The sequence below is a fragment of the Gallus gallus genome, chromosome 1 (assembly GCF_016699485.2).
Source record: "Gallus gallus isolate bGalGal1 chromosome 1, bGalGal1.mat.broiler.GRCg7b, whole genome shotgun sequence".
Lineage (NCBI taxonomy): Eukaryota > Metazoa > Chordata > Aves > Galliformes > Phasianidae > Gallus > Gallus gallus.
The window spans coordinates 115,397,785-115,424,254 of record NC_052532.1 but is presented as its reverse complement, the minus strand read 5'-3'; the positions used below and the strand labels follow the sequence as shown (position 1 = coordinate 115,424,254).

Below are 26,470 nucleotides of genomic sequence, written 5' to 3'. Positions count from 1 at the left end.
TCAACCCATTTACTGTTTTTATAATTAAGATTACTCAAACCAAACCAGTAAAAATGAAGCCTGACCGGTAAAATAATAATAATAATAAAGCAACAACATCTATGTCTCTGTTTTCTTGCTAGCCACTCTGATATAGCCAGTTCAGAACAACAGCTGTGGCACTCCCTTCCCTACTGAGAATCAGCATCTAAAACTCCCTGTGAATTTATTCAGCTTTCCACCAACATAGCACCATGAAATAACTTTACACAGCTGCTTCATTTTTCAGCTTTTCTCAACGATATGCCCTCTGTGCACTGAAACCTCTTTTCTTTTCAAATCTTTTCCTATAACAGAGATCATCATGATATAGAAACAACACTGAAATTGCCACTGTTATGTGAATCAAGCAAAATCACAGTCTCAGAAGATAGCAAGAATACCGTTATATCAAAATTTTAAGATGCTGCTTGACCACATGCTGTGCTGTTAAGCAGTTTTTCTAATAGGACTTATGTCTCAGAGAAGGAAAAAGACAGTACAAACCAGGAAGCCCAATGCAGATGACAAACAGTAGTAACATAAACAAACATAACTGAACTGATTTTCAGAATTGATCACTGGAATGTATTTGAAAGAATTATCCATTTGTGCATTTTTTTTTTTTTAAACTTCAAGGTTCGAACATAATCTCTGCATAATGCATCTCACTGATTTTACCACTTCTAACTATTTTTATAGCATTGTGTATTACATATCCTTTGAACCAACAATGTTCTTATCTCTATGCCTTTATAGCAGTACATTAATCATATTGTAGTGAGAGCTAAGACATTAAACTATTTGGCCATTTATTCCACTGGACTAATGCATCTATTGCATCTATCTGTGGTTCATAAAATAAAAATGAAAACTAACACCAGAGAACCTGACTGAACATAGATATGATCTTTGTCTCACTCTTCAGAAGCACATTTGTATACACTACACACCTACACATTTTCAGGGCTACCTTATTATTTTGTGAACTACTTCTTTCCTCTCCATCCAATCCATTCCATTACAAACAGAGGTATTAATGCAAAATGCTACTTTTGTTTTCTGTTTTGTTGTTGTTGTTTGTTTTTTTAAACAAAATATATGGTCCTACTAGCAAACTAGGAGCTTACTCTGAATAGCCTTAACTAGAAGGACTGTAGGCTGCAAGAGGTCTCAACCTAGAACTATGCTAACAGTCCCTACTCTGCTTTTCTGAAGGTACCAATTCAATAAAACACTGCCAAGGTAAACATCATTCAAAAAAAAAAATATTATTTCAAGCATGTCACCTTTTGCATCTGGATGATGATTACTGAGGAAATCATTATTTTAGATGTAAGAGTAATAGATTAAGAGACAAGCTTTTGGAGGCCAAAGGTTGCGGAGTTTGATTCCACGCATAAAAGAAGAAAACCCAAATTCAATTTATGCTGCTTTGAAAAATGCTTGTTCTAGTTTCATCACTCACCTCTAGCTTTCACCTTTCAGTCTCCCCATCGGTTTCTAGTAATGAGTCATTTAAAAAATGTAATTATTTTTATCCTCTGTGCTTCCTTCTACCTCACTTCTTTTTATTATCTGCTTTTTCTCCTCACTCATTTAGACACATTATTCATGAACTCATGGGAAACCACTACAAAATTTTCTGATAAAACAGTAAGAAGAATTTTCCTTTTCTTACTTTCTTACGTTATTACTCTTACATTCATATATTTATGTAAAAATTAATTGGGCTGCAGAATGATTGACTGTATGACAGTAATTATACTTAATCAGACCAGAGATCTCAAAAACGGTTAAGACAGGAAGGTATCTCTGGAGGTCATCAGATCTAATCCCACTGCTCATGGCAGGTTGCTTCAAGCCATGTCGATCTAGGTTTCTGAAGATTTTCAAGAATGGAGACTACAGAAAGCCTTTGGATGACGTGTTTCATGATTTGACCACTTTCAGTGTTTTGTTTTTCCTTATGGAACCTCCAGTGCCATTTGTCCTGTCATTGGGCACCACTGAGAAGAGCCTGAATCCTTCTTATTCCCCCCTTCATAAGCTCCAGTCACTAAATGTTAACTGGCCATGGAGGAGTCTTCTTCCTGCTCAGGAAAACTGTGCCTATCAAAACTGAAACTGTTCATATGTTCATAGAGTTTTCATTTGATCAGTTTGATATTTGCTTGTAACAACGAAGAAATTATCTTCCTCCACCAATTAATAAAATGAACAGCTATTGGCAAGGCATTTAAAAAGTAGTATTATCTAGGTATTTCACAAAATCCATACCGTAACTTTTCACTTTGAGTATTTTGCCCCATATCAGATTAGGCTGTCATAGCACTTGCATAAGAAATATATTTAGGGATTTATCTTCTACTTCTGATGGAGTAGGATGTGTCTGATTGTTGATATTACATTTCTTGTGGAGAAGACTATATTTCAGAATTGGTATCTGGTTGGTGTAAGAGGCAAATATGGAGTGTTAGATTTAAAAAAAGAAAAAACATGAGGGAAAATGATCATGCCTGATTTTCAGTTTTCAGAGCATGATTTCAAGCAAAAGTGCATGAGTAAGTATCTCAGAACTGAGACTGGAAGCACCAGAAAATTAATTACTATTAAATAATTATTAATTAAGTCAACTGATCTGAGTGAGAATGTTATAAATACTCTTCTCTATTAGTCATGATCTAATCTGTACACCACCTAATAAAATTAAGTGTGATGAGCAATCATAAGTAAATTATGTTGGAAATTGAGTTGTAAAATTTTATTCTCTTAAAATATCTGTTCTGCTTCTTAACAGAGCAGAGTGAGGAATGTGTATCTACCTACCTCAGCTTTGTACTGTTGAGAAAACAGCTGCTTGGAAACAGTAAGAATAGCCAAACACCTCTGAAGTATTGATAGAAACAGGAAAAAAAACAACAACAAAAAAAAAAAAAAAAAAAAAAAAAACCACCAATAAAACCTTGCCTGCAGCTCATGTACCTTGTTTTAGGTGCTGTATAAAAATATTGTTACTGTTCATACTGAACATTTTTAAGTATAACTTATAGCACTACATATTTTTCTTATTATTAACACCAAAACTCCTGAATCTGATGGAAAACTATCTAGATCATAGCTTAAGTGAGCATGAAGGTGGTAAAAAAAAATTGCTACACATTCCAAGCCAAAGCTATTAACACTCTCTCATTTATCTTAGGCTGTCACACTTCTAGTCTTTATCAGTCAACACTGTAGATTAATTCAGATATATTTGGTAATCTGTGTAAACAGAATACAAGCACAGTCTAGTTATTGTTAAAATAGGTTTATGTGCAGTATTCTTTGTCAAATTTCAGTGATAAAATATGAGTAAATTCATCTGCAGGCTTAACACAAAGTGACTGCATTCATAAAATAATTGGATAAATCCACACTGATTTAAAAATTACACCTAATATTTCATAACCTGTATAAAATGTCACATACAATTACTTCTGGAAAAATGAATGAGAGGAGTAATTAACACAGTTGAGGGTTTATATCTCGTAGAAACACAAAAACAGAAAGGAAAATTCATTATTCTCATCTCTCCCATATATTTACGTATCAAATAAGGCCCTATAGGGACACACGATACATTTAAATTAGATAGTACAAATCAGCACATAATCATTCAACTGTTTGGAGTAACTGCTTTGTATCCTTGCAAAGTCTTCCAGAAAGTGCTGTGAAGGTGTGAATCGCCTCAATTATTACACTGCAGTCAGTTCAGATAGATGATGCATACAAATACAAGCTTACATAAGCAAACTGAGTATTTATAGTGCAACCATTTGATATAATATACATCATCATGTAATTAAAATGTGGTTATGTAAGCCTCACCTTCTCCCTCTGCTAATGAATGAACTGCTGTGTATCAGAGGAAGATGAATCTTTATTAGTGACATTTGATCAAATTGTTTCTAAATGTGTAAAGCAAAGGAAATGTTCAGAAATGAGAGATTTTCCCAGACAAACAATTTCTGCTATGCTTTCTGTGCAGCAAAACTTTATTTTCATAAGAACAATGAGATCGTAAAGCAGAAAGCTGATAGATCACTAAGGGTAAGGTAAACATTTTTAGCAACAAGGAGATAAAGCTACTACTGAACTCACAAATTGAGTTTTTTCATTGATTGTAGGTAAAATTCTTCATCAAAGCACTGATTTACACCTATTGCCTAAAAATAGCAAATTAATACAGAATCATAACATCTCATCATGTATAAAGGCTGTTTTTACAATCTACGTGTCCATGCAGCTTCATAAAGAATAAGACAGAGCCTGCAGATACAACTGCATATATCACACTTAACTGTAACTTCTGTTAACTCCATAAGCCTAAGTAGTCAAATGTTCTTTCAAAAGACTGGGAGATGGTGATCTTTAATCACGAACTACCATTTTGTTCTACTTCTAGAATCTGGACCTAGCCTACCTGGTGAGAGAAAAAAAAAGAAATCTGATTTCACATGGAAAACCAGGAGTCAATTGGAAAAAATTAACTGTAGTTGAAAGCAGTTCAAGCCCTTTCTACACTGGGGCAGGGCACAAGGAAGACATGCTGGGCAGTTCTCTGGACCTCTTTAGATACATATAAAGATGTCTGCTTACAGACATGTCTCCAATGGCAAAGACATCAGTGCGGCTACAAATCTTCTTCCTTACAGGATCTTTTTGCAATGATCATCATAATACTATCTCTGCTGTTTTGGACCAAATTCTTTTTCTCTAATTAATTCTCCTGCAATGTATTATTTTTGAGTTTTCTGCTTTTTGTTTTGATTCAATGAGTTATCTGCATACAAGAGTAAAAATTCCTACTCTTAATATCCTGGTCTGGTCTATTGTGGCTTCATATTATATGTGCCTATATATGTGTCTCCCTATGTGGCATCTATTATTAACATGGAGGTACAGTTGCCATTTACTTATATATCGAATCATTTAAGGTCAACTTTCCTGCTCCTAAAGCATTTACTGATAAAGAAGTCCCTATTCTAACAGAACTGAGGAAATATGATGCTCTAATTACTAATAGCACACAGTAGTGAAAAGATGCATCCTTCTAAATTAATTGTAGTTAATTACTATCTTTTAAATAAGTGATTTAATGAAATGGAAGAAGATGCAAATCTTGAATAGCCACTGTACTGTAGTTCTTGAAAAAATACAGGAAGAAATCATGTTTCTTGATTAAGATTTCTAAACAAAGCAGTATTCTGTTTACTTAAACAGAATACTCCTTATTCCAGTAGAAAAAAAAAAAAAGAACTTTTCATCTACTCGAGGCAGGGGGAAAAAAAATAAAACAAGGCAATTGTACCAGCTATTAGAAAGATAGCAATCAGACTCCATTCAGGAGACGGGAATTTGAAAACCACTTCTGCTTGTGAATTATGAGATTTCTTCAGGGGGCTTAAGAATGACATAAAGAGGCTGACAAAAACTGAGATAGGCAGTACAAGAAGAAAACCAGGTCTATCTAACAGACATAGATCAGTATGAAGATGCAAACAATTTAAAAAACCACCACTGTCAAAATATTTGCTCCTTAAATCACCAACTCTACCCCAAAGTCCATATGTTTCGTGCTATTGCTGGGCATGTACATATGAGTCTTTGAGACTGAGAAGACAGTAGAAATGCTGGGGTTTTTTTTGTTTGTTTGTTTGTTTTGCTTAAGCATACTAATATTTCTTTAAAGATACATATTTTTTCTCATACAGCCAAGGTTAGTGAACAGAAAGATTTTTGCGTTTTAGAAACGAAATGGCAAATACAGTGTAGTTTTTATCTTCCTCTCTTTAGAGGATTTGATATTTACATACCAAAAACTGGGAATGAAAAAAAAAATTCATCTTACACCTCCATTTAAGAGCATAAAAGATCGACAGAAAAAAGCTTACAGTTCAAAGCAATTGTTTACATGATGGAATTATAACTACTTTTTTACTTATTTATGAGGGGAAGGACTTGTACACATTTATTTTTCCTTTTGTCTATAGATGTGGATGTTACTTACATGGGAATATTTTTTAAAAATTATTAGATGGAACTTTAATTATTAGTGGATAAACAGGTCTACAAAGCTCCATTACATTCAAGAATGAAACTTGGACCTAAGTTTTTACGAATCTCTTTTTTGACCAATAATCCATTTTTCAATGTTCACATAGAAGAAATAAAATTTTTGCAAATACCTGATAATTCCACTGCTTTAATGCCACTACTACCAAACTTAATCCCTACAATATAAAAAGACAGCTTGTACTGAAGATTAACTGCTCAGTAGAGAACTATCATCAACAAACAAATCTTCTCTCCGGGTTCATGCCAACCAATGTCAGAAACACATGGAGACTGAAGATGTATTAGCGTACAATACAATTAGCATAAAGAAAACTCACTATTAAAAACATGGTTTGCACCTTGCTTCTGTACAACACCATAACTGCAGGTTCAAAACTCTAGCATAGTAAAATTTAGCAGCAGTTCAGTCACAGAGTTAAAACTATGGGTTAATACAATAGTGCCCAAAGAAGGTAGTAATACTTCCATTTAATATGCATATAACCACTTATAAGTATGATTTTTCACATTGTTTATCAGAAATAAACTAAAAAATAGAGTCTTCACTGACTGGGATATCAGGTTTGGAATGCACTGTCAACATAAAAATCATCTATTTTATTTGATAGGATCCTTCCTTCTAAAACAGCCAGCCAACCACATATTTAAGACATCTCAAAACTCATGCAGACATGCACATATTCCTCTTGATAATAATGAAAACAGTATAATGAAAGAGTAACAACAGATTCTAAGAGCACCATCTCACCATTTACTCTTCTTTCTCCTCTGAATTCTCTCAAACACCAAATACATTTGCTCTCTTTGTTAAGATTTTTGGTTCTCAGAGGAGAACAACTCTCTGAAAATTGTCCCACCACTCACTGTGAAAATTTTTATTGTTTTCTCTTTTTGTTATTGCCACAGAAAATGGTGGCAATAATCAGCCAAACACCTTATTAACATTTGACACATGTTTGAAAGTAATGGATGAAAATTAATTCAGTTAAGCTACACAGAATAAACTTGAAACAATTTATGTAACCTCTATAAGTATCAGACCTGCTTAAGAAACTCTCATCTCTGTCATGTGCTCAATTCAAAACTGTAACTTGGCAGAGTAATTCATTTTTATTAGATAAAAAACTAAACAAAACACCCACTTCAACAAAGTTTCCTTTCTGATCTGTACTTCAAGACACCTCTTCAAATTCAATATATGCTGAAAGATGTCAGCATCAGTGTAACTGACCTTAGATCTCTGCAACAAAGCAACACTTAAGAGTTAGTAGCAGTCAGATTTTTTTTTTTCATCACAATTTCAATTTTGTTGAGCAGCTGCATGCTTGAGGAAAAAAATGTCTCGTTGGATAACAGACATGCCTCTGAATTGAAGCACCTGACTTACCTGCCACTGCTTCATGAGCTCCCGAACCATCTGGGGATCCTCTAGTGTCTTTTCCTTGTGTGTAGCATCCTGCAGGACATTAGCAGTTGTTTCAGCTTCTGTAAGCCAAGCAAGGAACTTTTCAAGATCCAGGTAGAATTCCTGCAACATCAGTAGAGCTGATTCCAGTGCGGCTTCACGTTCACTAACCCTGTGTAATACAAAGAGTCAAATGCAGCACACACAGAAAGAAAACAAGCATCAAACATTAAATCAAAAATATAACAAAGACACACTGTGCATTTTTCACTTATGAATCAAGGTAAGTGTTTGCAGATACATTAGTTACGGTGATATACTCGTACTGTGCTTTTGGCAGGTAGAGGCTTTTTGTGTTTTCTTTTTAAATCTTTTCTTCTTAGAAGAAATAACTAAAACCCAAGGAAATAGCTACTTCATTGTTCCAAAAAATCATACCTGAAAAATACACAATATGAAAAAAAATACCCTACTGTTTTTATCACAGATTGTTTTCTTATTTGTCATTAGGAGTACTGTAGCAAAGCCTGCTAATTTTTAGAAAGCACAAAATAGTTCCTGACCTCTGAACAGCGTGATGAATTTAATTATTAGTTTTTAAGGTTTGAAGCCTGTGGAAATTGCATTCAACAGCTTACGCTCTAATAACATTAAAAAGGTGCTACTGTTTTTTTAATTAAAAAAAAAAAAAAGAATGAGATACGAATTGCAAAATCTCTATCAGTTATGTGATAAAAGAGGATTTTTAAATGCAAAGACAATATTATGTTTGGTGAGTATCTAAACTGTAAACTGGGCAAGTAATCTTAGAGCCCCAGCAATTCTGGTGCTGACAAATCTTACCGTGTATTTGTGTTGCATCAGCATTTGTGTGGAATGTAGGTGTCCTACATGTACACACCAAGATTTTATATTAAATTTGATCTAAAGAAGGATTTAGAGAAGAGAAAAAGTATAATATGCTGTTCATTACTATGAGTTTGTCAAGGCTATTTAGCCACTCTATTACACGTATATTTGTACAGTATGGTGACTGAGTACTTTTTGAAGCTCAAAAAACACTTAGTAAAACTACATGATAATTTATGCTACTTCATGTGGAATGAATGCAATTTGATACACACCAATATTTAGTCCACACATATATGGTGATCTGGGTATTTCTAGATAGATTCGTAATGTAGTTACAGTTGCTTAGATAGACACTAAGCTACAAGAGTTCATCAGATATAAAATTTCTAAAGTGGCAATTCATCATAAATTTTTCAGATTAGACTGAGAAATTCTTAAGTTTTAATCTCTATTCCAAATTGTGTTTTCTTAGCCTGCAGAGACAGTAAACTCCAAGAAGTAATCCTATCATACTAAAAGCTATTGTATTAGCTGATGTAAGAAAATAAGTAAAAAAACTGAGATGAAATTTGCCAGGTGTCACTAAGAACATGTTTTTCTAACAAACATATATGTAAGTTGCAACAGAAAATGTAAGAACAGAAAGATTCAGTCAGTCAAAGTACAGGAGAGGGCAACCACTTCATTTCATTTAGACAAGCAAACCAGACTAAGAGAGAATTTCACAATAGCTACTTCAATTCTGCCATATTTTTCATCCTTCAGGATCTTAGTCACTCTTCTCAAACATCTTGTGAGAACAGTAATATATTCTTCAATTTTATTTCATTCAAAAACTGGGAAAGCTACTCAAAAACCGAGAAAGCTATTGAATGTCCCATCTCCCTTCAAGCTACAAAGTCATTCACAGATAGTTTAAAACTTAGACACTGACTGGACTTTGATCTCAGATTCACCTGTCACCAACTACAAGAATTGTCTATGTGAGAACTGTCTTCCAGACTGGTACAGCATAGCATGTATTAGAATACGTCCCCAGGGGCCTCATAGGACTAGAGAGAAATACAGCTTTACAACAGTGGAAGGTATCTCTTGCTCAAATTTATTTTCCATGTATATAAAGCAGGTTTGTGCTTAAACCACTATTCACATTTATAACAACTGCTATTAAAAAAGTCTGATCTTTTATTAAACTAAAAACATTATTTTATAGATATCATAGCTATCTACACCCATATACATTAAATCAGCATAAACACAGGAAAAAAAAAAGCAAGAAGAACCACAAAATCTTTTACCTGGAATATACTGACTTTACCTATCTATTAACAATGTTTAGCTCAAAAAAAGCATCCCATTTGTTTCATAGAAATCAGAAATTGAGTAAATGTACATAAACCAAAAATAGTTTATCCAGTTCTTCAGAGCACAGAGCACAGTTCTATTCTAAGATATGCTTTATACTGCTATTCTAATTCAATTTGAAGCATGTAATAGATAATATCAGAATACAAAGCCTTTGCAGAATCAGGCAAAATAGTTTCTTCGCATTCAAGTTCCTCAAAACATTAAAGGCAAGTTGTAACTTACAAGCCACTTAGCAACAGAATCAGAATCATAGAATGATTAAGGTTGGAAAAAACCTCTAAGATCATTCAGTCCAACCATCAGCCCATCTCCACCATGCCCACTGACCATGTCCCTCTGTGCCATTTCTCCACATTTCTTGATCATCTCCACGAACGGTGACTCCACCACCTATGTGGGCAGCCTGTTCCAATACCTCACCACTCTTTCTGAGAATAATTTTCTCCTAATATCCAACCTGAACCTCCCCTGGTGCAACTTAAGACTATTACCTCTCATCTTATCAATGATACCTGGGAGAAGATGTGGAGAAGAGAGTGGTAAGGTCTCCCAGAGCCTCCTCTTCTCCAGACTGAACAATCCCATTTCCCTCAGCCACTCCTCATAAGACCTGTGCTCTAGACACCTCACAACTTCATTGCCCTTCTCCGGATGTGCTCCAGAGCCTTAATGTCTTTCTTGTAGTGAGGGCCCCAAAACTGAACACAGTACTCGAGGTGCAGCCTCAATCAGTACTGAGTACAGAGGGACAGTCACCTCACTGCTTCTGCTGACTATCTATTTCTGATACATCCCAGGATGCCATTGGCTTTCTTGGCCACCTGGGGAAAAAAAAAAAAAAAAAAAAAAGGGGGTGGGGTGGGAGAGGATCTCAGGACTTGAAGCTTCTGTGTACATAAGAACACAAACACAGATACAAAACATCAGATAGAAAGGAAGAATTATTAGAAGTATTACTCAAAATCAGGATTTATTTTTTAGAGTACATTAAAAAAAATACAGCAATTTACTCATCTGAGTAAAGAAGGAGGTTTTAATTATGAATAATCCACCAGTACTTCTATGATACACAGAAATCTTACAGCACATCTTTCTCTCAGACTACAAAAATCTTCTGCTTATCTACAAACATTCTAATACACTCACCAGAAAATATTTAGTACTTTGCATTTTAAATTTTGCTAAACCTAGCATTCACCTACATTGATAACTCTACAGTGTACCAATAAGCTTCATTCTACTTGGCTTTCTAATTACTTCAAAATTATCAGTTTAGAATACAGAAAAGGTCTAAAAATGAAGAATAAAGCTGAATATAAAATTCAGCATATGGTAAGGTAACACAGAAAATTATAGCAGGGACTTAAATACATATATTGAACAAGAAATTATTGCACACAAGCAAAATAAAGCTGTTTTTTTTTTTTTTTTACTTTGTAACATCAAAATATGTTTAATTTTGTAGTGAGTGCTAACTGTAAAAATGGAACACGAAGCAGAGAAACTCTGTACAGTACAAACGCTACAAAATACTGCTGTAATACTGTAAGATGTTCATAGGAATAATGATTTTTAACCAGATGATCCTTCTCTTCTCTGTTCTACTGCAATACAAAAATATCATATCCCTGGGAGAAATACTGACGGTGGAATTCATCTTATTTTGATCTAGACACTCAGAAGACAGGCAACAACACTCCCCCTGCAAAACACAGAGGCAAGCATTTCTGGAATTTAATTCCTCCTCCTCCCTCTCTGTCTCTACAGATCTGTTGAACTAGATTCAAGGTCAATTTTTTTTTTCTCTTGACTACGTTGCTAGGTTACATGACTAACTTACATGTTATGAAGCTTAAAATTTACACAATTAAAGACAGATGAGATAGTCCACAGTCTACTCTGGATACCGGTTTTTAAGACCAAGTGACAACAGTGACAGAGAACTGACCAACCCTGATTATCACACATTTTGTTAGACAGCAGAAATCATGGTGCTCTTTTTCAATGTGTTGGCTGAAAGTTTCAAACAGCAACAAAGTGAAAGCATGTCAGATGAAGTAAGTCACAAGAACGTGCAAGTGTGAACCTCTGTATTCACAGAAGAAGGTTAGCAAAGGTTGAAAAAAATAGCAGCTGCTACTGCAGGACACTGATACAATAGGGAGAACTTTTAAAGCTTGTACTTTGAAATATAGCTGTTTACAAATGTTTGAGAATATAAAAAAGTTAAAAATGAAGTTATCTACAGTCTGTATATTTCAGTCTGTAAGCAATTTACTGTATTTTTAACTAAAGTCATTATCTGTATTGTGTTACACAAAATCACAGAATCATAGCAGGTTCCCTACAGGAGGTTGAACAGGAAAGTGCCCTGGTGGGTTCTAAGTATTTCCAGAGAAGGAGACTCCATAACCTCTAGCCTAGGCAGCCAGTGCTCTGACACTTTTACCATAAAGAAGTCCTACAGTACTTGGAATGAATCATTCACATTCTTTGAAAAAATGTTTGTCTATTTGAGTTTGTAACACTTATTTACCTTACAATATATGTGGAAAGAGTCAGTGCTTAATGTTTTCAGATGCTCAGTTAAAAGGAAACTGTTAAGTGCAGTGCATTATGCCAATGTACACTAGACTATGTACTGCAGAGAACGCATACAGAAACATCCTGAAGAAGAGTGAGCACAGAAATATTTATAATGGACTAACAGAAATGTACGTTCTGCAGGTGTTTCTTTAAGGGTGATAGAGTGGAGAAATACAGCATCATTCAGCCTTCAACAGATCACTAAATCACACTTCCATCTGCAGGCTGTGGTGATCTACTGTTATTGCACTGCGTTGTAAAATAAAACAACCTGGACTACCGGCTGGCAAAACATCAGTAAAAGGTTTACTTCTGCTCTTCATGTGCCTTGGTGTAGAACTGTATTTTCTCCTTTTTGACATTACTATTCTACACAATAAAAGAAAACAAACAAACAAACAAACAAACAAAAAACCTGTTACTTGAATTTTCTTTTTCTGGGGCCAACTATCACAAGACAATTTGAACTACATATGTCTGCCTACTAATGCTGGAAGGAGTTTACACTTTTTCCATGAGGATCATAGCACTTCTGCTGGTATGTCAAAGAAGCAACTGCAAAATTTTATGGTAAGATTTAATTTTCCTTACAAAATACCATTAAACTCTTACTAGTAACTTTTCTTCAACTGCCTTAACTTGAACTGATAATGAAGCAATCATAGAGAGGTAGGATAATTTAACCTCTGGCAGAGTGGAAACAGTAGGAGATGTCACAGATATGAAGAGAAAATGACTACCAATTTTCAATTCAGAAATGTAACATGAAATCCTAAAAATAACTCCTATTTGATAGCACTTTAAAACACAAATTCAAAATAAACCATATGAATTTATTTTTGGACTTCTGCTTAGAGAAAGTTCCTTCCAGAACCTAGCAATTTGTATTTTATAGTGACAATTAAAGTTATTATATGTGAATATGTGATTGATTATCAAATTAACTCTGGAATGCCTCTGAAAACTCTTTCCAGAACACTCTGAAAACCATTCTCTAATTCATGATCAGAAAGGGTTATTCCAAGCTGACAGGATTACTTTTTCTAATATTACCTGTATATAACTCCATCTTTGAAATTACTTCTGTGTAGCAAAGACAAGAAAGCTGCAAAGTGCACCTAAGGACAGACAAAACCAGCATCTGAATTTCTCCAGAGACCAGGGTTCAGATGTAACTGACTCTTAACCAGAGGCTCTTGGTTCTCACTGTTCTGGGTGAGGAACCAGGCAAGCTTTGATGCGCTGCTACAGAACTTTGAACTTGAAAGATTGTCTCTCAAGATTTTTCTATTGTTTTGTGCTTTTGTCCTTTCATGTAAAGACTAAGGGACAAGCCTGATGAAAAATCTACTTCTAAAAAGACAGAAGTAGCCTTCTAGAATTCTCTGTCTGATCTTTATCCCTGCTAATACTTCCCTGAAGCCAGCTGAGGTGGAGAACTGAAGAGGAGGAAAGATTTTTGAATAAACAAGAAAAAATGCCCTTGCTGGGGCCTGAGAAGAAAGCTCAGGCACCATTCTGCTCATTCAGACGTTTGAAAAGGATTCCCACCACTGGCAGGGTACTTTCTATACACATTTACTCACCACTTACATTTATGTTTTGACATTGTGATCCAATGATCTACTGGGATGTAGGAAGGGAAACCTAAAAGTGTAGTTAGATGCTCTGCTAAGCAAGATGCAATTTTTTTTTTCTTTCCCCAGAAAGTTTTTCTACTGTAAAACTGCAGAACTTGAAAATAAATTATAACATATTTCTGCTGTTTATGTACTTAAGAAAATGAATGTAGCAATAGACAGAAACTATTTCAGCAAAACAGATAAACTATTTATTTTAATATTGTACATTGGCTGGCTTGTTTCTATTCTTATCACAGTTTTCTCAGTATAGTCAGACTCTTTGGGAAAATAACAAAAATAATTTAAATAAACAGCATTTTCCTTTGAACTCATCTCTTTGTTATTGAAAACGCTGAAGCAATTGAAAAGCATATATTTGAATTTAAACTGTTCATTCTTTAATTTTCTTTATCAAAGTACCATTGATATTTAATGAGAAAGAAGGAATAAAAGAGGAAAGTTATATATATCCACGATGTTTCAGATCAACATTGGATATTAATCCACCATCTCTTATGCACCATTATTTGTCACACTGAGAAGGGTTTCAAAAACCAAAGGAAATATCGCATGCTAGAGCACATATACACTTTAAATAACTTCCTTTCAAACAAGCATCTGCTGATATCAGTGCAGAGGACCTATGATATCACAGAGGAAAACTCCTCATTGGCCTTTTGAAACTGAACAGATCATCTGAATTTCTTTAAAAACTAATATAAGGTTATGTTTTATGTTATTGAAAACAGTTTATGTTTACTTGGGATTTCTTACTCACTAATAAATTTTAAGTAAAACAAATCATTTTCCAGAGAGGAAATGTTAAGAATTACTAAGTTAAAGAAAAGGGAATATAAGCAGCACACAACTGTCACAGTTGATACACAAACTATCATTGAAGATGACTTGGAGGAACAGAGTAGTGTTCAAACAAGACACATGTTTTTGTAATAGCCCTTAGTCTGAACTTCAAATACTTCAATTCCCCAAAACAAATTATCTGAACTCACAGAGTGATTCCAGTCTAATTTTCTGTATCATTTGAGTAATGTACCACGAAAACATGGAGAGATAGGATTTAATAATTCCAGTATTCCCATTAAATAGAGAATGAAGAAATCCTAAAATCCAAACCAGACAGACAGAAATGGTCTCTTATTCTAACAAAAGAATGAAAGAGGTTATTGTTCTCATCACACTTCACAGTCTATGATACTCAGAATTATGTTTTTCCTTGGATCCAAAAACATTTCATTTTTTGAGATTCCAACACAGTCAACATTGCCATCTCATAAAAAGCATATTAATTACTCAGATATAATTTGTTAAGATACAATCTTGGCTTTCTAAGACATTGAAGTGCAATTAAAACTGATGATGAAAATAATTGGGTTCTAAAGGCACTTGTTTTCTTACTCTTAATTACTGCAGAAAACTCAATTTAATAAGACTATGAAATGCACTGATGGCATTACATGAAATCAATTAGGGCTCACAAAGGATACTATTAAACTGTTAGTATAGATTTCATTTAAAACCGCAACCTCTGAGGGCTGAGCTTTGCGGCCCAGCAGAAAAGCGATTTGCCACCGTTCAAGAGAAATAAGCCTCAGTTCCTAGACTGGAAAGCTTCCCTGGAAGCACTTACAGTTCTAATTGCATCAACTCATGTTAAGTGGCAGTACAACTAAATAAGCATCTATGTAACACATCATTTTTCCTTCTCTAAAACCTGGATCTGAAACAGTACTCACATCACACAAAGATGCTATGAGATAGACTCCAAATATTTGAAAACACCTACTGATATATCAGTGCATTTTAACACACACAGAACTGCTAAAAACAGAAATAAAAAAAATATGACAGTCATTGTCCAGCTGAATGATGTTTAAGTCAGAAGCAAGTGATAACCAAACCTGGTTAGCATCCATATAAGATAAAGAAAGGGTAGACTGTCTTCTGTTTCTTATTTTGAAAATCTAATACTGTAATATTAGTTGTAAAGAATCACCCCATATCTTATATATGTAGTTATTGTTTACTATTCAGGTTTCAGATTCCTTCAGAAATCTGAAATTGAATAAATAAGTTCCCCACAATAAGGAATTAGTGGGATTGAAATAGTCCTGCTACAGAAACACTGTAATATAAAAGGAAATGTAACTTGAGGTAATATAAAAACGCAGAGTAATACTTAACAGATGATCATTATGGAGTATCTACAGCACTGGGAAGAAAACAGAGATCTAGTTTTCTTGAGATCATGTAAATATAATTAGACAAAAAATAGATATTATGAAATTCCAGAGCCAATTTCAGTAAGTTCAGGAAACATTCACTCAATTCAGCAGAACTCAAATTAAGTGTTTGATACAAAAACCTTCCAGAGAAAATCCTAACTTCACTGAAGTGACTTCAAATGGAATAAGACATTTTGTGGTAGTTCTACCATTACTACCTTAACTCTTTGTTCAGATAAGTTTCAAAAGCTAAAAATTCTTAGCAGACAAATCCATCAAAGAACAATTCCGAACATTTTAACAGAGTGGAGACAAGCTTAGGTGCACCAGAACACTAAGTTTGGGAGTGAGGGGGTCTGACTATTCGTGTATGGAAACACCCTGACACAAGTGGATACACCCAAAATTTTGCATGCTCCTATGCAATTCTGATCCTATTCCAAATGTAACTCTTAAACACCACATTATTTGTGATGTTTTCTTCCACTTCAAAAAGCTTTCAAATAATCATCAGTTGATTGATCAGTTGAAAATATGCCTGATCTGGCTTGTAATTCATCTTTTTGGAATCACTCATATAAGAGTCTTCTATAGATTCCAGATAAGTTATCCAAGGCTTAGGGAGATGCATTTTATTACTCCAACGTAGGTATACCTGTTCTCAAATTAATTTCCAAATTTGTTCATAGAAATGTTTTCATAATTCTATTTTCAACTCATTGAAAGAAACCTATGAAGTACACCATAATGTCTTTTAAGGAAACATAGCTTTATACTTCTTGTTATTTAACTAACAGATAAATTCAAAACAGTCTTGTATATAAGATGCATTAATGAACACTGAACTAGCTTGTATGTGAGATGACATTTTAAAATATCAGGGTTCTTTAAACCTATTTTCTTTGTAGAAGGAACTTAGCTCACCTTTAATAATAATTCTTTTCCACCTAGCTGCTATTTCTAAATAGAAAGCCTAACTCTTGTCAGCTCAAAGCCCCCAGATATGAATGTATTTGACACAACAATCATCATTGAATCTTAAGACCAAAATCTGGTTGGCAGTCTTCGTCTCAGTTCTGCTTTCCCAATTAGCTGAAAAATTTCAGTCCAGATCATCTTCCAGAAAATATGTTCACATTTACAGTTTTTCAAAGGTGAAATGACATGGCAATACATTCTAAAATACTAACTTGATAATCATTTCATTTGATGTAACTATCTCTAGTAAATGAGATTTAAGAAAAAAAATATAAGAAAAAACAGCATACATTTATATGATCCTGCAAAAAATAATTCTAATCCATGGATATGAAAAACCTCAAGAAATATCAAGACTTAACTATGGATATTTTATAGACGAATAGTTTTGAAAAGGAAAGTTCTAAATACTTTCAGCCTCTATCCATGCTATCCATTCATTAGAAAGAAAATAACAGCTCTTAACTACGGTATAGTTAAAAAAAGAAAGTAACTTTTGATAAGTAAATTTTGATTCTGAGAGCAATGAGTAGTAGAAAACATTTTAAGAAGTTAATGGAGAAACAGAAACATATTTGGTCATAGAAACAGAATGGTTGAAGTTGGAAGAGATTGTTGGAGGTCATCTTGCCCAATCCCTCCTCAAGCAGGGGTGCTTCAGTCAGTTAAGTGTCTTGATGGTCCTTTACTGATTTCCCTTGGTTATGTTCAAGTTTCTCTGTACTGTGGAACCCAGAAATGGACACACCACTACTGTGGTGTGTCTTTGGTCTTACTGTGGTCTTTTCCCCAGGCTGTGCAGACCCAGGTTACTCAGCCTTCCCTAATACGGGAGATGCTTCAGGCCCTTCAGTCTACCTCACTGTTCATACTGATTTTTTTTTTAACTATATCCTAGTACTACAAATGATTCCTAGAAATCAGATTAGAAGAGGTATGTCAACAATTAACAGGAAGAAAATTAATGTAAAACATTACAAATCAGAGACAGGTTCTCTCAAAATAATCATGAGAAAGTAAGCTAAGTTTTTATTATTACTTATTATTATAAAGCTCATCCTCAAGAAAACAATAGAGAGAGCCGCCTTGTGTTGCAATTAACAAAAACAAAGTTCAACTGATATTAATACATTTATTAGTTATGCACAAGTGAGCCACAGACAAATTGTTAACCTTCGATTCAAAATGCAAACAAATAGATGTATAAATGCATTAGTGATTAAAAAAAACAAAAACAAAAAAAAACAGCTTGTAGCATTACTTAATCTATTCCATTCTGCCTTTGCAGTGAGGTATGTGTGCAAGACAGCATACAAATAAGCCATAAAATTTTTCTGCATTATTAGAATAGACAATCAAAAATTTCAAGTTTTAAAATAGATCTCTAACTTTTCATATTTTACTGATTTATATATACTGTACATATACACGCTGTACAATCTTATTTTATCTACAGATTAAAAATACTAAGTGTTTAAGAAACTACATGTTTTCAAAGACACATGGCATTACCATGACACATTGTTTTTACAGATTTATAATATATTTATATGGCATTTTGATTTATTGGAGTAATTTATATGGTTCTTTCTTGATCATGCATACCTTTGATCTAAAATAAAGTCCTGTTATCTGTTATCCAACGCCTGCAATACAGTTTGTCTCAATTACTCGAAATGTTTAAATATTTTAAAGAAAACTGTGTTCAAATCTGATTGTCTCATGTGCCACATCTTACTCGAAATGACAACCTGAACAAGAGCAGCTTATTTATCTTACTAATTTTAGTAGCCCCAAATATCAAGTAGTGACAGTATTCTAGCAAATTTAATATGACTAGTTCACTTGACACTGTCCAAGCTAACCATGTCATACATGTAGCAAACTGCTGATGACACCACCCAAAATGTAATAATATTCAGTTACCTTTAATATTTATGGCTAGCTAAATGTTGCCCCTCCACAGACAGACAGTACACAAACAAATATACGTTTAGAAAGTGAAATTACATATAAACACAAAAATACTAAGCTGTTGCATTTCAATCATTCTTGGACAGAAACAGAAATTAAGTCCTCTACGTGATATGAGTACTCAGATAGATTTCTGCTTTCATGTGTAAATACAAATCTAGATTTCTTTAATAAGTGTTTTATGGCCCAATAAGAACCTAAGTATTTTGGGAGATGTACTTGTCGATTCTGTATTAGAATTAATTGAAAGAAAAGATGAAAATGACAATAAAGCAGTATTTTTACTATCCACAGGTAAATTCCCTATACAAGAAGCTATTCAGGAATCATGGCAGGGAGGCAAAGTTTTGCTGCAAGAATGTCTCGGATGAAACAAAATAGATTGAAAAAATATAATATACTCAAAGGAAATATTGTTTAATCTTGAACACTAGGAGCTTGTGCTAGGGAGATGCACTCGTTTTTTCTTCAGTGCATTAATTAAGCATTATGAAAAGGGTCAGAAGAGCAAGGTGGAAAATTTACTTAGGTTGATCAGGAGGAAGAATTGGATAATTTCAGGTGGTATGAATTATCAGGAATGTGATAGCAGAAAGATTAAATATAGATGTGTCCCAAATACCAGCCACTACAAAGAACACTGTTAATACTACTGGGTTCTGAGCTCTCTGTAGCTTTGAAGAAACTATTTAAAATCAAGACCAACTGCTTAATGAAGATGTGAATAAACATCAGCACCTAAAAGATCGGTAGAACCAAAAATAGGCATTAATATTATGCTCATCTTTAACTCCATTGTACATACTCTTCACTGGAGATTGGATGGATTTATGGTGTGGTCAACAAGAATGACATGAGCTATTGGATAGGGTCCATAGGAGGGCCATGAAGATGATCAGAGAGTTGGAGCACTGCTCCTGTGAAGAAATGCTGAAGAAGAGATGGCTCCATTCTCACTGCAGTTTTCCAATAATTAGAAGTATAAATACTTAAAAGTATATAAGCAGGGAGGAGAATTTTTCATGATCTGATAAGAGATAGGACAAGGAGGAATGATTTAAAACTAAAAGAGAAGATATTTAGTTTAGATATCACAAGGAAATGTTTTACTTAGAGGATGGTGAGGTATTGAAACAGGTTGCACAAAGAAGTTGTGGATGCCTCATCCTTGTAGGCATTCAAGGCCACTGGATGCGGCCCTGGACAGCTTGATCTGGTGGGTGGCAACACTACCCATGATAGAGGGGTTGGTATTATACCTCAAAGGTCACTTCCAACCCAAGCCATTCTATGATTTTATGAATTCCTTTCCATCCTTTGGAGCAAATCCACACTTATAAGACTTACAGTTCAGCTATTACAAAAAAAAAAAAAAAAAAAATCCATCCTCTCATAATCAGTTAGAGTATATGGTTCATAACAGAGCAATAGAGATTATTAAGAATGAACTAACATAGCTGAAGTATCAGCCTCAGCCATGTTCTAAGCACTATGACTCACAGAAATTACTGAATTCTTCACCATTATTAATAATCAACAGCAGCATCTATTTCAGAGCATTTTTTCTAAACAAACTAATAAAACAAACAAACAACAACAAAAAAAAAATCACAGAAATCATAAATTGCATTGTTGTGAAGTACAATTTAGACCAAAAAAGAAATAAAAAAACACCATTAAATTAGCCTAAGGTCTAATTTTACTTGAATTAAAAAATAAAAAGTATGTAAATAATACTAAAGAACAAGAAAAAGAAAAAAGAAAACAAGATACTAATAAGATAAAATACAGAAAGTGGGAAATGGGTTTTGTAAGAATGGCATTTGGAGTAATTCCAATAAATTTGCTTTAACCATTGTTGACAGTTTACGGGCTGGTTCGGCCCGGTTCCATGACTAGTGGGGTAGAGGGATTTCACCATACATTGTCAGGTGAACAAATAGAGCCTCAAAGATACAAAACACATTTTAAAGAGATAAAAAACAATAGTTAAAAAAAAAGTGGACCTGCATCAATTCATTGCCACAGGGCACTATTGTTCTTAGCTGATACGTATCAGCTACATAACTGATTATGTCTTTTGTACAAAGGATGAAAGTGCAGACATGTCAGCTAAAACGGTAATTCCAGGAGCTACTATTTCTTATCATTTGCAGGAGCTATTATTGTAGTTTGGAGGGCATATAACATTTAGTGAAGAAAAAGAGCTCTACATTTTTAAATTTGTCAGGGAATGTAGCACAGTACAATTAAATTTTGGGTAATGGTAAAGATTTGATGTATACTGAATGCTAAACAACATGAACATACCGCACATTTCCTTTTCACGAGTTCCTTGCTTCCTTTGTTTCCCTTTGTAGGTATCAGGGATGTCTTAAAAGCGTTACCCCTAGATCTGTGGGTTTAATGTCACCTTTCAACAATGATTTCTCACCATCTATATTTGAGGGCATGTAAGAATAATACATTTCTAACCCTGTTTTGCCACTTCCCTCTGCCTTGGCCAGGAAGAGTCACAATTTGCCCCTCTTGCCACTGATTCCTATCCAGAAAGAAAAAGATCACTGCCCACTGTCAATTTCTTTGTTAGTTTATACAACAAAACGTGTGGTCCAAGTTGAAACTCAGAGAAACAGAAAAGGCAAAAAAGACTTTTATAAAATAGGCACAGTTGTTAAATCAAGGATTTACCAGGCAGACTGAATGTTTCTTTCAGTTAAGAGTGTGACTGACAAGGCTGCGAGGGGAAAGCTTACAGTGCCGGTGTAGGAGCTGATCAGAAGCTAAACAACAATGGAACACCAATGCTTGCAATAGCAATGGAACAGTCTGTAAAAAAATTCCATAGAAAACACTGGGAGAAAACTAAACAAGACATCATGAGAATAATAATGCAAACAAAAAATGACAACTAAGGTCAAATTCCTTTGTGCTGGCACTCTGCTAGTCCATCAGCTTTATTAATTTCTGCTCAGTTGTTTGTTTTAAAGGACATAAAGCCTGATAAGATGCCCATTGAGGGGAAAGGAAAGACATTCATTTGTTGCAATAGGCTCTGGATGAGAACAATAATCAGTTTGCTAATTTATCTGCAGACTAACAGAAAATAAAGATTGGACTTTCAGGGCACAGAGCACTAGCTTCTTTTGTTGATGAAACAGAGACCAAAACTCCCTAAACTCGCTTCTGAAAATCTTACCTTTAAGAAAAACAACAACACATTTGTCTTAATTTCCTAAAGGAGTAAGTACAAAAATAGACATTTCTGTTTTCTCTCACAAAATCAGGCTTACTCATAGCTCCCTTAGTACCTGGCTCCTCCTGCTCCTCCCATGGATGCAAAAGAATAAGAATTCTAGGGAGTGTTTCAATATTAAGCGCTGAATATAATTCATGTCAATGCATGAAATTGCTCTCCGCTTAGAATGCCGTGCTGTAAACTATTTAAGGATTTTGTCCCCTTGGGTTGCACTATAGCATAACTGTTTCATTTGCATAACAAAGAAATACAGTTTAGCAGAGTAAATACAAACAAAGCAGTAAAATTTACTTTCACTTGAGTCGAAAATAAAACCAAGAACGAGAAAAATAAATGAAAATGGAAAAACGTAACTGTCTGAGCAGTAAGGAATGGTCTTTCAGATATTCTACTTCAGCTTCTTCTGCTTAGTTTGAATAATTGACTTGCTTTCAGTATTTGAGGCTAAAGCTCTCTTTGAGAAATGTCAGTGCTGTCATCCTCTCTAATTTTCTGCAATGAAATCATTAACACTGGATTACAGTTAACAACCTAACCCGCTAAATTGTAAGTCAACTGAACTCATGAGTCTAAAAAACCTCAGCAAACCACCTGTGGGACAAATAAGTTGAACAAAATGAATTTAAGAACAATGCCACTTTTCTCTTAGAGGTTATTTCTGTTTGCCTATGTGTACTCAGCAAAGCTCCAGATGATCTATTGTCTTTCTGGGAATAATAGAATTTCTTGCTCATAGATGTATCTATTCAAGTGGCAGGGGCATTCAGTTTATTCACACCGGTATTAAGTTTTAAGAAACTTGTCACTGAAGTCACAAAGTCCCACAGATTCTCTTAGTAGAATGCAGATGCTACACTTTCCTGAAATAAGAATGCTTTCTCTTTTTTCCCCCCGGTACTCAAAAAAATTCTCAAAATCATAGAAATAAGATCACAAAGGTAAAAATGATCATGCCACATTCTGAGTAGCACTGCTTTTTCAGTTCAGCCTATCAGACTTTTGAAAGAATTGCACATCCAAGACTTTCACAAATCAAGCTTTGGTACCCTCAGTTGACTTTGCATCTTGGATCCACACACTGGTTATAGAAAAAGCGCAGACAGCTGAGTGGAAAACAAAGTAAGGTGAAAACTAGAACATAACCAGACAAGATGACTTTCAAGAAGTCAGCGTCAGATAGCATTGATGTCCTTTTATATATTATCCTATAAGCAGCTGAAATGTCATCATTTGTAGAGGTATTGTGAAGAAAAAAATGATGGAACAATGTTAAGTGATGTCATTGCTGACAAACCTGAGATTGTATTTTCTATGTAAATATTTGTGTCAGAGCATAGGCAGTTAGTAGACCACCTTTCACATCGGAAACCTATATTTTGTCTATCATCATAAACCAATCATTCTCCCTAAAGATCTGTATTTGATTTAATCTTTAATATATGTAGAAATACTGAGGGGTGATATTTAACACAGTAAAACATGAATGATGTTTTACGTGAACATTAACAATGGAAGGAAAAAAAGCAAAAAAGACCTTAATCTTTTATCTTTAAAGATACTAATATTTTAAACACAAAAGTCTTAATATTTTCACATCACAAGAAGGTAATAAAGACTCTTTCTTCAGAATTTACCAACACTCCTGAGTGCTAGAGAGAAGCTTTGGAGAAGAACAGACTGCTACACTGAGGAAGGGAGGCAGATTAGTTTCACGAAAATGAAAGCTCTGTACCTTTTTGTCTGGATTGAATGCTTTTTATAAGCAAACAAATGGCAATAATAAAAACAAAAAAAACCAACGCAACTTAGTTTCTCCTCATATGCAAAAGAACTGTCAACAGGGCTACATTAGTTCTTCAGATATGAGGATGTATAAAATTATTTACCCTTTAACACAATACTGGATGCATCATCTGAGACTGCAAAGTCTTGCTTTCATTTAACATGATTTCTTCTGTGGACTGAATTTAAAAAAAAAAAAATAAATTCTTATAGAATCAAAAATAAGCAAAGATCTCAAAGACAGTATGTGGCAAAACCTCGAACTGAAATGTATTTTTTGAAATTACAAACCGAATCGATATTAACATATACTATCAATGCCTCTTACAAAACAAAACAATTGCCCTACAATTGCAATGCTTTCCAGCAGTCTGCAGTTTTAAATTATAATCTATTGTTAAGCTGCTGTGAATAACAAGTTTTGGCACAACATACTGGTTGTAAAAGGCAGTCAGTAATGTATCTACTTTCTTGAGTCTCGCATATTGTTTCCAAGACAATAAAAAAACCCATCAATATGAAGAAAAAATAAATATTATCACACTCTGGCTTGTTAAAATCAGGATATTCACATGGGACACTTGACCAATATCCTGTTTCTCTGAGGTCTTATGTTGGTATAGATTTCTTGCTCACATTCACACTAATACAGCTCCATAGCCAGAACAACTGCAGGCACAGAAGTACAAGCAAGGTTCCCATGGTCACTAACATTTTTAATTTAGTTGTTTCACTGCACTCAAATAATGCGTGTCTGCACAAAGAAATTTAATAGCTGTTCATGCCCATGGAATTACACTGATTTTAGGAATGCAGATCAACCCTCAAAACAGAGAAAGGATGGAAAAAAAAATACTGAGCTGGCTTGAAGAATCTAAAAGAAGGATATGTTAGTTTTTTAAAATAAAAGTATAATAATTCTTTCTTATCAGCAATCCAAGCCTAAATGAACAAATGTTAACCTCTTCAGAGATGTCTTCCCAGAAGGTAATAGTGCAGGTACACTGTATAGCTCTCCAGTGGAATGGCCAAGCTGTCTCTCTATATATTGTATACGTATTTTTATATAGACATATACATATGTATTTGAACATGTATTTCACTGCTCATGCCCTGTAGTACGGAGAAAAAAATTACTTTTTATATTTTGACTGACATGTGCTTCCTGTCTCATCCCAGGAGCCAGAAAAGCATCTTGAGCGCTAAAAGCCAGTAAACACGTGGCAGGCGGCCAGAAGTTCCATTGACATTGAGCATGGGAACTTGTGGAAGATACAAATATTTGAAGGTGCCTGTTACACAGTGCTGGGTTGGAAACCTAAGAAGTTCTCAGAGTATGTACACAATTACCATCGTAATATATGCTCCATTTAAGAAAGATCTAAGCACCTTTTTAGCTTAATATTAAAGTTAGTGAAATTTATACACCTTTGGTGGATTCCCAAGAATGGAAAAATTTAAGCATGTTTTCATATTTTAGACGATAATTCACATAAAATGTGTGCTCACAAATGAAGGAAGCAACATAAGAGTACCATAATGCAAATTTCCATATGTAGTAAATGAATAATAGCTGTTTTCTTCATTGTGCCTTTTTCTCTTGAGAACGTTTTAGTTCAACTGTCATATTTATTTTAGTTAATACAAGCAATAAAGCTTGCTTTCTCCTTCACTGTTTCTGTTTTAAAAATATACTTGTTTCTTGGCAAGCTAATGGTTTTAAAGAGAAGAAGAAGAGACCTGATTACAAGTCATTTTGCCTTTTGCCCAGTTGATCTGTTCATGTACCTTTAATATCTCTCCGCACTATCAACAACAAGAAGAAAAAAAATTAAAAAAAAAGGAGCTCTGAGTGAAACAAAAGTGAAGCTGCAATCAAACACTCATGAACTCGGCTAATAAAGAAGTTAGAATGCTATTTGTTACATTTCAGTGTTATAAAACAAAACAGTAAGTCTAAGGGTAAACATACAGCAATCAGCTGCAAATCTATTTAAGCAAAACAAAACACAAGCTGGCAGATGTTGCCTTAATGACTGAAAAACTTGCTTTGGCTGAACTATTGCCAATAGGCAAAGAGCAATACTGCTGCAGCTTGCCTGCCTGTTGTTTTACTGATCTGGTACACGGGAAGGAAGGTTTACACTTTACACACCAACACTCAATTTTGATATTAATGGCTAGGTTTGAGGTAAACTACATCAAAACAGTGTGGTTTCTTTCTTTTGGAAATTTTTCTTTTTGGAAATTCCTTTCTTTTGGA

General features: G+C 34.3%; 1 protein-coding gene across 30 annotated transcripts in view; it reads right to left on the bottom strand.

Annotated features, from left to right (window-relative positions):
• The window catches only part of DMD (dystrophin), a 1,163,614-nt gene that overhangs the window by 233,057 nt on the left and 904,087 nt on the right, over nt 1–26,470 (bottom strand). For all 30 annotated transcript variants that reach the window (XR_006934806.1, XR_006934864.1, XR_006934881.1 and 27 more), the window contains one exon: nt 7,526–7,715. Coding sequence is in view for 27 of the 30 variants with exons in the window: in XM_046919009.1 (XP_046774965.1) it covers nt 7,526–7,715 (190 nt within the window). In the remaining 3 variants the exon portion in view is untranslated. The remainder of the gene's footprint in view (nt 1–7,525; nt 7,716–26,470) is intronic.